Raw genomic sequence first — 15,980 nt, 5'->3', positions numbered from 1 at the left:
ATCTTGCCATGAACATCCACAGTTACAATGAATGATCAGATGGGGGCACTATGACAAGCAATTAAAATGCATTCTGAAAGGTCAAGTCACTCAACCCATTTCACCTAAAATCTTTACTTAGGTCCCTCTCCTTGCTACACCTCAAGAACCCACAAGGTCTGTCAGGAGGGATATTCTACAGTATGCATATATCAAGCATTTATTTGCTATATTGGACAGGAAAGTGTCAAAAGAGAGCAGAGTTTTTGATGAATGAGCAGTGATGAATGAGCAGACTCTAACCGACACTGCAGCACATGTGTGTGGTGGAGGCAGCGGCTTAGTCTGCCGGACCACAGTCTGGAACGTACAGAAAGGGCATGTAAAATCAGGCAAGAATATTCATTTTGTAAAAGTATTTTGTTTGCTGCAAATACTATCAAGATTCAACAAATGCAGAAATATTGACCATACATCAGTGCTACAAAAACATATTTAATTTATACAATGCTTTTTAATAAAATCTATTTCAAAGATGTTTAAAAAATTAAACGTACTTCTGACAATGACTTGTCAGATGGTGTTCCACAGCTCAAGAAGACAATAGCTTCAATGATACAGGAAGAAATAAGCAGAAGTCAGATAGAAGCAGCAGTTAGTGGTCAATGGATAGACAGCTTGTCTTCATTGGATAAAACTGCTACAACATGCATGTTTTTCTCACCCCCAGAACAGGCTAATATCTTGATAATTTTTTATAGAGTTATAAAATCCGGCACACATGCTCAGGAAAATGAATCTCGCTTACCAGATGTGTGAGACACCTTTGTATAGATTTTTACATCACTTGAAGGGAGTATTATGTAAAAGATAGCCAGCATTTGCAAACCAGAAAAACACAAAATAAAATTCTAAACAAATTGTCAATTAATTGTAAAGTTCTTAGGAACAATAAACATATACACAATTTTTGGTCTGTAAATGTGGGCACTGTATTGTCTAAAGCGAGGTCTTTAATTAAAAATGTGAGACATTTATCAAGCTTACATTTTTATTGGTGACGGGATATACATGGAACATATATGATGAGTCTAATTAATATCATATTAAACGACTCGTTGAAATAATATATTTTTCTATTTATATCATTGTTACTTGGTAACTACGTTGAATTGCGTCACGCGGTTTCCTCGGTAACGTCTTCTAACACAGACCAGTCACGAATTTTGCCGAGGACGACTGTACAAAACTCGGTATGTAGACGGGACAACAACATTGTTACTAGGCAGGTGGACATGAGTAACGATTTAATCGAATACAATGTTGAAAAACATTTAATATCAAATGTTGATATTTAAACCTAACGTAATTACATGCGTGTTTTCCTTACTCTGTAAGACTAGTGTTTCCTCCTTTTGAGGGATTTGCCCTTAAAAAATTATCTTGGAATGACGTTTTAATTCATTCAAACACCAAGTCTTTATTTACAAAATTCCTCTAGTTCACACAGTGAAAAGTGAAAGCATACATGAGGTTTTTTACAGTAGCTTACCCACTACATTTGAGTATTGGAAGAGCTACCGGTAAAATACTACAATGATTCACTTGAGTCCTAATTGCACCTTGGGTGGATAAGAAAATGAATGCAAAAAATCTGCTATTTGGATAGATGATTTTAACACCATAGAACAAGACCGTGAATTTGGTTATGTTGTCCTATAAAAAAGAAATAAATTACAGCAAAATTGTGTTGTTTTTTACTGTTACTCACTGTTACTCAATCACTTTTCTGTTGGGATATTTTTATTTTGGTTTGAGAACTTATGAACAGAGTGTTTGGTAACAAAAATGTAAGTACCTAAAATGACGCCATTATGCACATTATTTTTTCGTGTTTAACACGCATTTATTATTTTATTGTACACAACAATGAACATATATACAGCAAATAAGGACATTTCAGAGTTAAAAGATAAAAGGAACTAAGAACAGAAACAGAAAAACATGGGTAGGCCTATAGAAAAATAACACGCACTATACGGGTTTAACAGAAGAAGATGCTTACCTACATAAACCAAGGCATTAATACAAAACCAGACACTGAGACATGGTTTTAAGTAATTGTTTAGACTTTACCAGACTTTACCAATTCATTTATGAATGAAGAATTTTGTCAAGAGAATTACGTACTGATTGAGAAGTATTAGGATAAGCATACAAGTAGTGCCATCTATTGTAATCAAAGGCAAACATCGGTAGGCTATATTAGGACACTGACACTAAAACTATACCGCATGTTTAAAAAATATTTTATTTTTATGTTTCTTTAATTTTAGGGGCATTTCAAATAGAATGTAGGTGCTTTATCCCATAACACTGGCCTAGCTATGCGTATTCTTTGTGACTGTAGTCGTTTCACTCAGTGGAGGCAGGTGGCTGAGTGGGAACTATGGTGGACATCAGTCAGCTGTGTGCACCCATAGTGGTGTACCAGGAGGACGTGAGAGAACCCATCACTGCACGAAGCGAGTGGGCACGCCTACAAGGGTCATTGTGCGATCCAGTGTGTATCCTTAGTTATGGAGGACCAGTAACATAACCTATAGAAAACATACGGTTAACCCTGTCTACATACAATAACTCTTAATTGAAGTTGTTTCCACTATCAGTGTAATATAGGCTACTTTATCTTGTGGTTTGCAAGTGTCCCCAAATCTTTCATATTTCTTGCAAGCTAATAACAATGCTTTACATGTTGAATGTGTTTGCCATTAACACAGGTGTGACAGCTTGTTTGATAGGTTCCATGGGGACCCTATGTGCAAGGTTGGCCTGTCTCCCTCCCCTCTTCAGCACTGTAAGTATTACACAAACATCTCACAGGTAAGTATTTGCAACATGATTTGAGTGCTGTATGTTTCAGAAGGGATATGACTGCAGACCTGAGCTGTACACCAACCTAGCAGCTTTTTCAGAGGACAAAGGTATACATGGCTTCTTATGGTTTCCTGAAATTTCAAACAAATGCTTTTCAACTGAAAAAGCAATATTCAACTGTGAATATTTCAGTGGTGGCCGAGTTGATTGACAGAGGTTTATGTACCATGTGATACCTACTTTACAGACAGACAGGAAAATTTGAGGTCAAAATTCACATGGCTGACCTCCCAAATGGACTCATCTTCATTGATGCAGAACCACTGGAGCATAACGCCATCTGAAAAGGTCAGGTGTTAGGGCAAGTTCATAAATGACGTGATGAAGAAAAGTGACAAATGGCCTGTGAAACTTAAATGTCAACTGCCTGTTACATAAATTAATTGGATTTTTATCTCTAATTATCCATAATCTGCGAGAGCTGTCATGTTTCAAAACAAGGAAGCTGTTACCCACGGTAAATCTCTTTACATAATGGACCAATTGCATCCACTGATAGCTGCTAGATTATTGCCAGCGGATCTCTCGTTTAACCATCAATACATGCTTAATTCACTATCATCAGTATTTGCTATGGGTTTATTTTTCCGTAACACGGATGTGAAGGTTGTGTTTTACTCCTTACTGCAACCAACATTTTGAGACAATTTAATCATCCAAATATTTAAATTTACCAGACAGTGTAGCAATGAGCCTTAAAGGAGCTATTCCTAATCTGGAATGCTATCTTTCTAGGCCCGAGTTGCAAAGAAAAACCATATCTCAGACGGGTCAGTAAAAAGAAAATATTAAGATGGGCAAAAGAAACACAGACACTGGACAGAGGAAGAATTATGTCCACAAGCCCAGCATCCCGGAGTCGCATTGTCACTGTTGACGTTAAGACTGGTGTTTTGCGGGTACTACTGTATTTAATGCGGTGTTCTGTGAAGGAAGTAGTATCATTTTATGAGATCATCAGTTACTTGGCAATTTCTCAGATGGAATAGCCTTCATTTCTCAGAACAAGTATAGATTGATGAGTTTCAGAAGAAAGTTCTTTGTTTCTGGCCATTTTGAGCCTGTAATCGAACCCACAAACACTGATGCTCCAGATACTGAACTAGTCTAAAGGACAGTTTTATGGCTTCTTTAATCAGCTCAACAGTTTTCAGTTTTGCTAACATAATTGCAAAATGGTTTTCTAATGATCATATAGCCTTTTGAAATGATAAACATGGAATAGCAAACAAAGTGTCAGTGGCGGAGCTTAGCTTTCTCTCTCATGGGTGCGAACCTTAGCCTTTCCCCATTTGGCAACGATGGCTACACTCCCACAATCACAGATTGGTCGATAATACAAATGCATTATGGAATCATAAAAAATTATAGATGTTTATCTCTTCCATGTCAACTAAATAGTATGTAGGAAATTTATCGTAAAATAATTTTATTTGCTTCCTAGAATTTTTTAACCATAAGATAAACTTCTTGTGGGCCCCTGTGATTGGCTGCCATGGGTGCAGCGCACATATTGCACCCATTAAATCTCCGCCTCTGCAACGCGTCATTGGAAGAAAAGACTGATGGTTGCTGAAAATGGGCATCTGTATACCTATGTAGATATTCCTAGAACAAACAGCTGTTTTCAGTTACATTAGCCATTTACAACAGTAACAATATCTACACTGTATTTCTGATCAATTTCATGTTATGTTAATGGAAAAATGTTTGAAGAAACTCAGTTGCAATATCAAAATTGTAACGTGAAACTAGTAAACAAGTGGAGCTGACTCATTACTGTGTCTAGATTCCTTGATACTTGATGCAGAAATGGCATGGGAATTGGTCTGGGTTCACTACTCCTGTGCCAATTAAATAACTTCCTAATAGAAACCACAACACTGAAAAAAACAAATAGACAAATATAATAAATATAAAAATATGATTTGACTGGAAAGCCAATTACTGTCAATTGCTGTAACTTAGACAACTCGTTTATAACAAACAATGACAAATGATGCCTTCCTTGAGGCTATGCTTCTTTGAAAATAAAGTTATAGGAGACCAACTTACTTTATTGTAAATTAGAATAATTTGGAGTGCAGCAGCATGTGATAATTTCAGTATTATAAAGGAAAGCAGGAGAATTGTACATTAATCATACTTGATATTAATCTGAAAGTCTGAGCCAAGAGAAACTGTGAAAGGGAGAGGTTGAGGCTTTTTCTTCCTGTTCTGATCTCTTTTTACACATGTGGACTCAAAGCCTAATTGAGCATCTGACCAGTTATGCATGACTTTAGTTATGGGTTAATCAAGATTAAAGAGAGAACAGAATTGTACAAGACACAGAGGGTAATGTGGGAGAGTCATTCTTTTTTAATTTCAGTCTTGAGAGGGTTTACAGTTTTTATGACAGTGTGTGGACAATCTTTAAACTAGTTGAGTATGTGGAGCATCAGCAATTGTGGGTTTGATTACAGGTTCAAAATGGCCAGAAAGAAAGAACTTCTGAAACTCGTCAGTCTATGCTTGTTAAGGCTATTCCATGCAAGAAACTGCCAAGAAACTGAAAACTTCATACATGGATGTGTACTACTCCCTTCACAGTGCAGTGTAAACTGGCTCTAATCAGAATAGAAAGAAGTGTGGGAGGCCCCAGTGCACAACTGAGCAAGAGGACAAATACATTACAGTGTATAGTTTGAGCAAGATGCCTCACAGGTCCTCAACTTGCAGCATATTTAAATCGTACCCACAAAACACCAGTCTCAATGTCAGGCAGACTTGCAAAGAAAAAGCCTTCTCAGACTAGCCAATAAAAAGAAAATATTAAGAAGGGCAAAAGAACTCAGACACAAAGTGTGGTTTGGTGGTGGTAAAGTGGGAGATTCATATAGGGTACATCGGATCTTCAAGAAGGAAGTCACTATTTCCAACGCCATGCCATACTCTGTGGACAGTGCTTGTTGTGAGCCAGTTTCCTCTTATAGTACAACTGGACAATGACCAAAGCACAGCTCCAAGCTGTACAATAACTATTAAGGAAAGAAGCAGTCCGATGGTATTCTGTCTATAATGGAGTGGTCAGCATTGTTACCGGATCTCAACCCTATTGAGCTGTTGTGGGAGCAGCTTGACATGGTACGTAAGAATTGGCCATCATGCCAATCCAACTTGATGGAGCTGCTTCTGGAAGCATTGGGAGAAATCTCTTCAGATTACCTCAATGTATTGACACCTAGAATGCCAAAGGTCTGCAAAGCTGTAATTGCTGCAAATGGATACGCAACAAACTGCGATGCACTATGTGTTCTGACATCTTTCTATCAGTATCAGCATAAACACAGGCCAGCCTTGGCAGCCCATGACCCTAGCGCCGGGTCACCGCTTTTCCTTCCTTGGACCACTTTTGATAGGTACTGACCACTGCAGACCAGGAACACCCCACAATGGCTGCAGTTTTGGAGATGCTGTGACCCAGTTGTGTCCCAGCTCAGATCCTTACGCTTGCCCATTTTTCCTGCTCCTAACACATCAACTTTGAGGACAGAAGGTTCACTTGCTGCCTAATATATTCCACCCACTGACAGGTGCCATGATAACGAGATGTTATCAGTGTTATTCACTTCCCCTGTCACCTGTCATGTTATGGCTGATTGGTGTACATTATTAACAGCCGAGTCACAGATCAAATTTAGAGTCAGTATTACATGCCAAGCTTTTACTCAAATTCCTAATGAGATTTTATGTCAGTCTTTGTGGGCTGAAATAGGAATTTGCAGTATCCCAGCAGGCCATGTGAAGTCACAAAATAATAGCCTAATATTGCCCACTGAGATGACAATGTATTTATCCCTGTTCACTTTCTTTCCCCCAGCGGAAGGAGGGAATGCCCAAGCTAGTGGAGCAGTACCAGTTCCCGGGTTTCCACAACGACAAGCCATTGCCTCTGCCACACAGTACCACTTTCTCGACAATCGTCACCCATGTTGTGAGGGCACAGCCGCAACTCACCGAAAAGGTATATCTGCACTGTGACGATAGCACTGTACCACATTAGATTTGGAATCCTTGTTTTCATTGCATTTCGTTAAATCACTTTCAGTCCGTTTTACCTTTCTAAACTACTGATATGGTGTCTGTCATGCAAAATATTTTTAATAATACGATGATAAGCATGAAGTTAATGTCAAAGATAAAATATGATGTCACACAAACAACTGCATTCAGTGCAGGCCTTCTGGGGGCCATAGGCAACATTTGATTTGCTAGTGAGCCCTATACTGCTAGTGAGCCCTAGTATTACAGGGCTCACTAGCAGTCCGGGGTCCCCTGGCAGTCGGGGACCCTAAGTGGCTGCTTATGTTGCTAATGCCTAGGGCCGGCTCTGACTGCATTTCATAGTCGGAGTTGTGTGGAAACATTTGAATCTAATCCCATTCTGTAGCCGAGATGCAAGGCAGTGTTTCAAAGCATCCTGTCCTCATCTAATGTGGTGGACTTTGTCATTGACACCTTCTGGTGGCTTTTTCTGCAGAACTTCAAGGTACCAGTCACATTTAGTTCAATTTATTTTACTTCTACTTAGGCAGCATTGAGGACCATTGTTATTTTTTCTCATTGCAATCCGGTTAATAGGCCATAAATGTTTTCCTTTCAGCCTGACAGCCAAGTTCAGGATAGGCTGTTTGCACGAATTGTGGAGAATTTCATCCACATCCTGACACAGAGTTTAACCTCACGTAGTATGAAGTGGTTTCTCAAGGTAATCTGTTTCTCTGCTCCTTTGAATGTTGAAAAATAGAACATAAAATTAAGATTTAATATAAACACTCACAAAATACATTTCTGTATCTTATAATAAGTGTGATTTATATTGTTCCAGGTTGATAATATTTTATATTTGTTATTGTCCTAATAACAGTATTTTATCTGTCATCAATAGGAGTTTCCTAGTACTTTGGCCCAGACCTTGTACTGCTGTTTCTGCTGTTGTTTCCCTCAGTCCTGCAGCAGCATCCGCAGTGATACATTCCTCATCCAACTGTGCTTTACTGCCTACCAGTGGACAGGAGGTGACACTGCACACGCTCACTGAAAAAAACACACAAATACACAATAAAACCCCCAGCCTTTGGACCCATAACCTAGAAAAAGGCCAGTATTTTGTTTACATCTGGTTGGTTGGCTTTTCTTTTGGGGAACAGCAATAGGTTTTGGCATGTATGCCGTAATGAATGTCTGAGGATAACAGTAGCTTTGGACATTTTTGTTCCATCAGAAAATATCAGTGTGAATTACATTTATGATTTATTAAGCCTTTTGGTGCTGAAAATGTCAGTTGTAAATTTGTCCTAATGAAATTACACTGCAATAAATGTAAAGGCACTGCAATTCAGGATTCAAATGCATATGAGTCACTACTAATCTACCAAAACGAGTTACCTTTATGCATACTAGCTTGAGTGAAATCGATATTGATTTAATCCAGGTTGCAACTGCATCTCTTGAGTTAGAAGGTGCTTGTTAACTCAGTTTGCATAGTTGTCTAGACAAGGTAAACCAAGCCTGTTAGGTAGACTTGAAAGTAATTCCTGAGCTTTTACTTTTTAAATTCTTTTTTAGATTTCATGGTTTATTTACATGAATGCACAACTTCTCAAAATGTGACTAGATTATGAAGATACAGAAATTGGGATTGCCTAATACCACATACCACATACCATACGTTATGAACACCCTACACATTCTTTTTTAAATCTTTCCATAGGATTTTACACAACATGGAGTAAACCTCAAAACAATCCATTCCTTTTTGCGTTGAATAAACTTCATCGTTCTTTTAGATCACTTTACCCTCATTTGTGTACATTTTCAGTTTCTCATATTTTCTCACTGTCTTTGCTTTGGCAAGAGAGAAAGATACAATAATATAATTAATGAAAAAAACAATTTTTTACTTTCAATGCCACAATGTACAAAAACAGACAGTATGAATAAAGATATTAATATGGCTTATGTTTCAATGTTTTTTATGCTTAACTAGCCCCCCTCTTTCTAGGTCTCTGTCCTGCCCCTGATGTCTTTAAGAATTGGGACTTTGATGCCCTGGAACCAGAAGAGGCCACTAATGTAGAGTTTGTGTCCGGCAATGTAAGGAATGAACAAGAGAGTGGTAGGTGATTCCTCAGAGACGGCTGTTCCATTCTAACTGTACCAGATTCTACATACAGTAATCCTTCATGATGTGCACGTTTTATCTTCTTCAGGGTCGTGTTTGCCTCTCCTGGATAGTGAATTTTCAAGAGACCGTGTGGAAGAGCCCTCTCTCAGTAAATCGACCAGTGAAGTGAGAAACACACACAGTCTCATCGTCCCACACCCCACAACGCTATTGACATAAAGAAACCAATAGTGCGTCTTTTGTCGCAGGGTTTATCGTTTGCCAGTAGCAATCACGGCACCATGGGGAGCAGGCCATCCGGAAACACCATCGATGCAGCCAGCACTTCCTCAGCCCAAAAAGGTAAACCTCTCTATTTTTTTTACATATTTTTAAATACAGACAGAGGTGGGACCAATGCCTCAAGAGCACAAATTAATATGATGGACTAGCCCAAGCCAGCAGATGTTATGCTGTGCCAGTTTCACACAGCAGCATGATACTAGAGTACTACTCTTTACCATGTCTCTTGGCTGTGGGGTGTCATTCGTGTCCCAGAGAACACAGCGGGATCAGAGAACATGCCTGGGACAGACCTAAAGGCCCTGACTGGAAAGGGAAACCTGAAACCTGCCCAAGAGGTCTGACTGATTATTCAAACTCTGTCCATGTTACACTTACATTAGTTATTCAGATAGACATTCTAATCCAGTGCAATTTACAGGAGCTTAGTGGCTTGCTCAAGGGCACAACAACAGATTCCCCACATCTCCTTTTTTTAAGCTCAGGGAATTTAAACCAGTGACTTGTCAGTTGCTCGCCCCAACACAAAAAAAAAAACTAGGCCATCTACCACTCCATATTCATTGAGTCATGTACCCTCGCTAAAGATTATGTTTTGATTAACCCTAACTTCCCTCTGCCGTGCTCTCTGTCACAAAGATACATACACCTACTGTCTGAACTGCTGATTTTCTCTTATCGTCTCTCCTTCATATCCCCCTTTCATTCCTGCTTTTCATCTACCTCTTCCCAAAGTCCCATGTAGTGTACCCGGCTGTGGAGTTTAAGCGCAGCATGTTTAACCTGTATGGCAACAGTCCGTTACTGCAGTACTATATGCAAATTCACCATATGGAGACCAGGTTGGGACAAGACGCATTGGTGGTCCGGACCGAGATCAGAAAGCTCCCTCCATATCCTTTCGGTGTGCACGTGCGTGTGGGCAGGCATTTTATCCCAGCAGGATAGTAAAACAAGGAAAATGTGACGACTTGTGGACATAAAGTCAGTCTAAAGAAGGGATATTGGCCAATAGAAAGTGTAATACATGGTTGTGTTAAGCGATAGGCCTCAGGGTTAGAGGAAAATAGGATTTTCAACAGAAATAAATGTTTTGGCCCCCATAACAACATTAATACTAACAGTTGTATGTGTGTGTAACCAGTGTAGAATGCCTCTTGTTTCTTCTCCAGCGTTCATATGACCAATGGATCAGTGTTGGTGTTGATCTTTAATTTGGGCAAGAAAATAAACACTTCCATAAATCAAAGTTTGGCTTTTCCACCGTACACCAAATCCTGTTTTCCCCACTGGTACTGAAGACCGGTTACTCATGAAGAGCCAACAGCACAACAAATCGTCAACACACAGAAACACGACATACCTGACAAGAAAATAAATACTCTCATAAATCAACTTGTCGCTCTGTCCCCATACACCAACACTTCTGCAAAGTCCAAATGAACAATAGTTGGGGAAATGAATAGCCGTTCTAGCCCAACATACAATCCAAAGTACAAGAGCTGCCTAGCATGTAGAGTATCATAAATCAACTGATTGAGAAGTTAATCAATGCATGATTAAAATACCATAGTTATGCAATGTCATTGGTCCATTTAATCAGTAAGTCAGTGTTTTACATAGGATTGATTTGGATTTTCATTGGATAATTTTGCAGTAATCTACACTCTATAACGCAAAGATAAATGCAGTCATAAACATATGAAACAATGTATTAAAAATAGAATTTAGTGTGCTGCCAGACTGATATTAAAGTAAGTGAATAGTCAACTTAACTTATCAAATTATGTGATCAGCCAGCCATTCACCTAAACTCGCAAGCCAGTGCTAGAGTATAAAACAATGCCAGTTTAGGGGCTACATGGCCTCAGTACAACCTATGAAGCTTTACGTAGCATTACCTTTCTCTAGTAGGGGAGAGCCTGTGGGGAAGTTGAGCCAGCCCTTGTTTCTAGACCAGCATAGACAAAATTGGTCATGATACCAATGACTTTTGAAGAGTGATCCACTTTCTTCACCCTGTGATAGAGAGAGGCACATGGAATGAGTGGTAAGCACATTTAATAAAAAAAACAAAAACATTTTTGCCATTCCAAGTGATTTTGTAGTCAAGATTCTTGTTTCTGAACAATTACAGACAAATTTGAAAAAATCTCACACGTGTTAGTGCTTTAGGAAGTTACAACATACGGCTATACTGTTAGCATGACTTTAGCGCTAAACTGCTTGATGATACAAGTTTGTTAAAATGGTAGGGATGGGGTAATTTGAGCCAAAAGGGTTGGGGTAAGTTGAGCTAATGACCTCCCTGTACCATCAACCCATGCGATAAGTACTGATTGCTCATCAGCAGTTCCAGACACAGAGGAGCCACCTGCTACTCTGCCTGGACCATTAAACAGGATCATGAATCCTGAACACTCGTCCATAAGTGATCCTACTCCTGCCCATTTGGGGCATGTGTCCCTAGGAGACATACTTCGCTTCCCTAAAGCCACAGTAACCAAACCTAGAATGAAAAGGAAGAAAGTAAAACACAGAAATCTTGACCAACACACCAGAAAAGCTAGAGCTGGAAAGGCATACAATGACAGATAAAATAAAAGGGCTGAAAAAGAAAAGGCCTGGAAAAGAAAAGAAAAAGGATCTCAAAGTGTCAAAACAAATCAAAACCAAGAAGAAAACACTCAGAACAAAGTTACATAAAAATGTTGCTTAATGACTATGAGAGTTCAGAAGATGACCGGAATGAGGATGATGGGGACAATAATCTGTCTGCATTAGCCTATATGAGGTGAACATTTTCAGTTTTACATCAAAATAATCAATGTCACAATTTACTCTGATGTGGCTCAACCTATCCTCTCCCTAGGCTCAACTTATCCCTCATTGGGGGCAAATTGTGCCAAGAGACCACTTTTTTTTTGAAGAGTCATATTTTGAAAACTGTTTATTTTAGATCCAAAGTGATTATTCCCAGGGATGCGCCGCATCATGAAATATATGTACATATTTTAGTTGGAGACATTACTGTCATGCCTTCACTTTAAAGCCGCCTCAAGTAAAAACTGTCTCAATTCACCCCACTCTCCCCTAAAGGACATGATACACATACCAAAGCCACTCGCCCAGGTCTCATTCATTTCAAAACCATATGTAGCATCGACTAGCGATTTGTGTAGTTTGAGATCGGATGAGCTTTGTGATTCTGGCATGGGAAACAGTTTACTATTTCGACTACATCGTTATTATCCTTGTATTATAACCATTATAACCAACCATGAAACATGAATGGCTTATACACATTATTGCAAAGAGATTTCAAATTACAGTTTTTTTGGAGTATGTTTACCATTGTACAATGCTACAGCTGTTGTTCTTTATCGTTTACCAGAATGAATCCATCTAGTATTGAATTCTGCATATACAGGCTGTATAATAAGCCTGGCCTGAAAATGTGGAGTCACTTGCAATACAGAATAATATATTGATTTAAGAGATTCTTGCTTAAAGACCTAAACTCTTGCAGAACGTCAATATTTTGGATTACGGTATATGATTACTTCAGATAACAAGATTGGTTACTCTTGCTGTATAATGATTGATAATATTATATGCTCATGAGTGACACTGACTACGCAATATCTGACTACTTAATTATACGAGGTCCTATTCAATCTGTGCTATTGGGCATAAGTGACCAACACTGTGAATACAGAATAAAAGGACTTATCTTGAAGTAACTTATCGCCTCACTTTCTACAGCAAGTAACGTAACTAGTAACTAATTAGGTAAGTTGAAAAGTAACGTCCCCCAACACTGCATGGCAGTAAGTGCACTAGAAGAACAAGCAACCATGCAAGCATACTTTAGCTGGCCCGCAATAAAAAGTGTTGATCTTTGCTGCCCTCCCGAGATTCTGACCCAGGTCGCCCACATGAAAGGCTCTGTCTTTAACCACTATGCCACCGAGCTACTCATTTGCCATGTCGGTATAGCCACTTGACATTATATAATTTTGTCACGCATTAACATCACACCAAGTATGAATATTTCAATAGACACCATTAAACATTGTGTTAAACTGACTAATGTTTATTTTTTCGTCCACCACTGGCCGTTTTAAGCTTATTAGCCATTCGTGAATGACATTGATACCATGACTACTGTATCAATATAGGTGACAATATCTGACTTTTTTGTCAAGTGAAAAGATGAGAGAATCGTGTAGTCAGGAAAGTTTTTGTCTATACTGAACAAATCCTAAGCCATAATTTGAAAATACACCAGAAATAGTTGCAAAACAGTTTCATTTTAGGCTTCTTATAACATGGCTACTGAAGGTTGTAGCCAGCTAAGTTTTTGTCTATCCTGAACCAATCCTCTTTTGCCACTGGCCAATTTAACAGCTATTTAACAGGCATTCGTGAATGACACTGATACAATATCTATCAATATAGGTGAAGAAAACTGACTTTTTCATCAAGTGAAAAGACGAGAGAATCGTGCAGCCAATGAAGTGTTTTTCTAACCTGAACAAATCCTAATAACCACAGGGGCCTCATTTCTTAACGTTGCGTACGCACAAAAGAATGTGTACGGCAGTTTCTATGTAAACTTTGGGATTTATAAAAACCAAACTACACGTGAGAATGTGCAGTCCTCTATGCAGAATTTGACCCATGCATACACACAAAAATTGGAGAAATAGGATACTGTGACTCTGATGGCAGAAGGATGATACTCGAGAAAAGCTTTCAAATTGACATCATTGTGAAAAATAAATGGAAATATAACCTCATTTGTATTACATATGAAGAGTTCCCTGGAGTGCACACAAAACAATATGATCTCCGATAAATACAAACTGAGATATCTGTCGATGAAAAAGAATCCCTCAAATATGTGTACAGGTGAATCGGGAATCATATTTGATTGGATCTGTAATTATTCAACACTTCTTGCATGTCATGAAACGTTTTCTCATGAATAATAAGGCGAACATGAGGACAAATTATGTTCAAACCCATGCTGTTGCCTCAGTTGGGCAGATACAAATTGCACAGTGTCATATATGTCATCACATGTTCGTTGCACATAGCGGTCAATGTGATAATGGCCCTGACATCAGTGCAATTACCACACCTGAGAGTGTTACGAAATTGGGTGGCTTTTATAACTGAATAGGTGGGTATAAAATGGCATGCAAATGCAATGCGTAATGACGCACAATGGCTGCTTTGGCACTGTTGGAAGATTTGGAAGAATTCGGAGAGAGCGAATTTTCAGAGACCAGCAAGATTTACTGGCCAGTGATGATGAGTGGCTTATGAGCTGGTTCCAATTACCAAGAGTTATTATCCTGGATCTCTGTGCTGTAATGGGCCCAGATTTACAGATAAGCACACGCTGAAACCAAGCCGTGTCTGTAGCGCTTCAAGTCCTAACAACCCTCAGATTTCTGCCAACCGGCACTTTTCAAAGGGAATTGGCTGACAGGTCAGGGAACTCTCAGCCATCCTTAAGCTGCGTTATGCCAGACGTGTTAGTAGGTATAATTGGATTGACGCCTCTCTACGAAAAGTTTCCTTTCACGGTGGATGAACAGGCAAATAAAAAAGTGCAATTTGCAGCAATGTCCAGTTTCCCAAATGTAATCGGAGCTATTCCGTTACTATAAGGGCACAGAGTGAGAATGAATATGCTTTCATTAATGGAAAACATTATCATTCCATTAATGTCCAAATTATCTGTGATGCGGACGTGGTATTAACTGATGTAGTGGCTCGGTGACCTGGGTCAACCCATGCCTCCTTCATATAGAGGAACAGCAGTGTTGGAAAGCTTTTATACAAGCCTGGAATAGTCTGCAACATGGTGAGGGTGTGTGTTATCCTACATAATGTGGCACAGCTAAGGAATATGGCACCCCCCCGACACTGTAGGTTGTGTTGGGCCCGACCCCAAGACCTATTCCCATGCGCCAGCGGGTGGATGTGATGAGTCTTGTAAGAACAAGGAATGGTAACAACACTATTTATTAAGACATTCTTTCAATGCACAACTTATCACACAACATTTTTAATTTCCTTCAACTCCTTGGCAACCTTGTTGATAGCGCCGATGGTGTCTCTTTGTGTCTGCAGGACCAGAACTGTGAGGACACGGCCGCTGGGTTGAGTTACATGAGGTGCAGTGGAGATGCCGGGCCTAGGCCCACTCTGCTCCTGCTCAGTTGCAGCACCAACCACCCCGCTGGAACAGGCAGCAACTACAAACAATAGCAAATGTAAATGATGTGTGAATAAATGTTTCATTACAACTTGAATGCACTTGGCTAATTTGTTTCCAACGAAGGAATATTAATTACATACCTGTATGATCCAGTGAGTCTTGCATGTCCGTGTCCTCCTCCACCTGTTACCATTCCGCTCAGGAGGCATTCCCCTACAACACCCGCAAGTCGCTCATCTACACTGTCTTTATCAGTGTTGGGCAAGCTACTTGGAAATGTAGTGAGCTGAACTACCAGTTACTCTACATGAAATGAAGCTTTACTACACTAAAGCTACCCCCCAGGGAAATGTAGCAAGCTAAGCTACAGCAACATGA

At 39.4% G+C, this 15,980-nt stretch overlaps 1 protein-coding gene and 1 long non-coding RNA gene across 4 annotated transcripts; one reads left to right on the top strand and one right to left on the bottom strand.

The window, feature by feature from the left end:
• The first annotated feature begins 2,321 nt into the window (after window positions 1-2,321).
• On the top strand, window positions 2,322-15,696 carry LOC105018068 (protein FAM227A). 3 transcript variants are annotated; one of them, XM_020042545.2, is made up of 14 exons: window positions 2,322-2,546; window positions 2,769-2,836; window positions 2,903-2,963; window positions 3,104-3,204; window positions 6,779-6,922; window positions 7,349-7,447; window positions 7,562-7,666; window positions 7,847-7,976; window positions 8,963-9,076; window positions 9,171-9,250; window positions 9,334-9,427; window positions 9,623-9,705; window positions 15,314-15,392; window positions 15,515-15,696. In XM_020042545.2, the coding sequence occupies exons 1-14, from the start codon at window positions 2,429-2,431 to the stop codon at window positions 15,526-15,528; spliced, it is 1,290 nt and encodes a 429-aa protein (XP_019898104.2). In that variant the 5' UTR covers window positions 2,322-2,428; the 3' UTR covers window positions 15,529-15,696. The 3 variants fall into 3 exon arrangements, with proteins under 3 accessions (XP_019898104.2, XP_019898109.2, XP_019898098.2); XM_020042550.2 differs by lacking the exon at window positions 9,623-9,705; XM_020042539.2 differs by lacking the exons at window positions 15,314-15,392; window positions 15,515-15,696 and adding an exon at window positions 10,103-10,863.
• Window positions 2,997-11,382, bottom strand: LOC109614933. Its single transcript, XR_002195940.2, has 3 exons — window positions 11,269-11,382; window positions 7,873-7,995; window positions 2,997-3,196 (listed from the first exon to the last, which is right to left on the bottom strand). It is a non-coding gene; the product is annotated as an uncharacterized LOC109614933 (long non-coding RNA).
• Window positions 15,697-15,980: the final 284 nt, after the last annotated feature.

The sequence above is a fragment of the Esox lucius genome, chromosome 3 (assembly GCF_011004845.1).
Source record: "Esox lucius isolate fEsoLuc1 chromosome 3, fEsoLuc1.pri, whole genome shotgun sequence".
NCBI classification, from domain to species: Eukaryota; Metazoa; Chordata; class Actinopteri; order Esociformes; family Esocidae; genus Esox; species Esox lucius.
Note: the sequence above shows the minus strand (reverse complement) of the source record. Positions and strands in the feature narration are given on the sequence as shown.

Bases quoted from the DNA above. Each gene is read 5' to 3' on its own strand.
- LOC105018068 (XM_020042539.2), top strand. From the start codon at position 2,429: ATGGTGGACATCAGTCAGCTGTGTGCACCCATAGTGGTGTACCAGGAG. The intron at 2,964-3,103 runs GTATACATGGCT...CCTACTTTACAG, and splicing joins AGCTTTTTCAGAGGACAAAG to ACAGACAGGAAAATTTGAGG. The intron at 7,667-7,846 runs GTAATCTGTTTC...TGTCATCAATAG, and splicing joins GTATGAAGTGGTTTCTCAAG to GAGTTTCCTAGTACTTTGGC.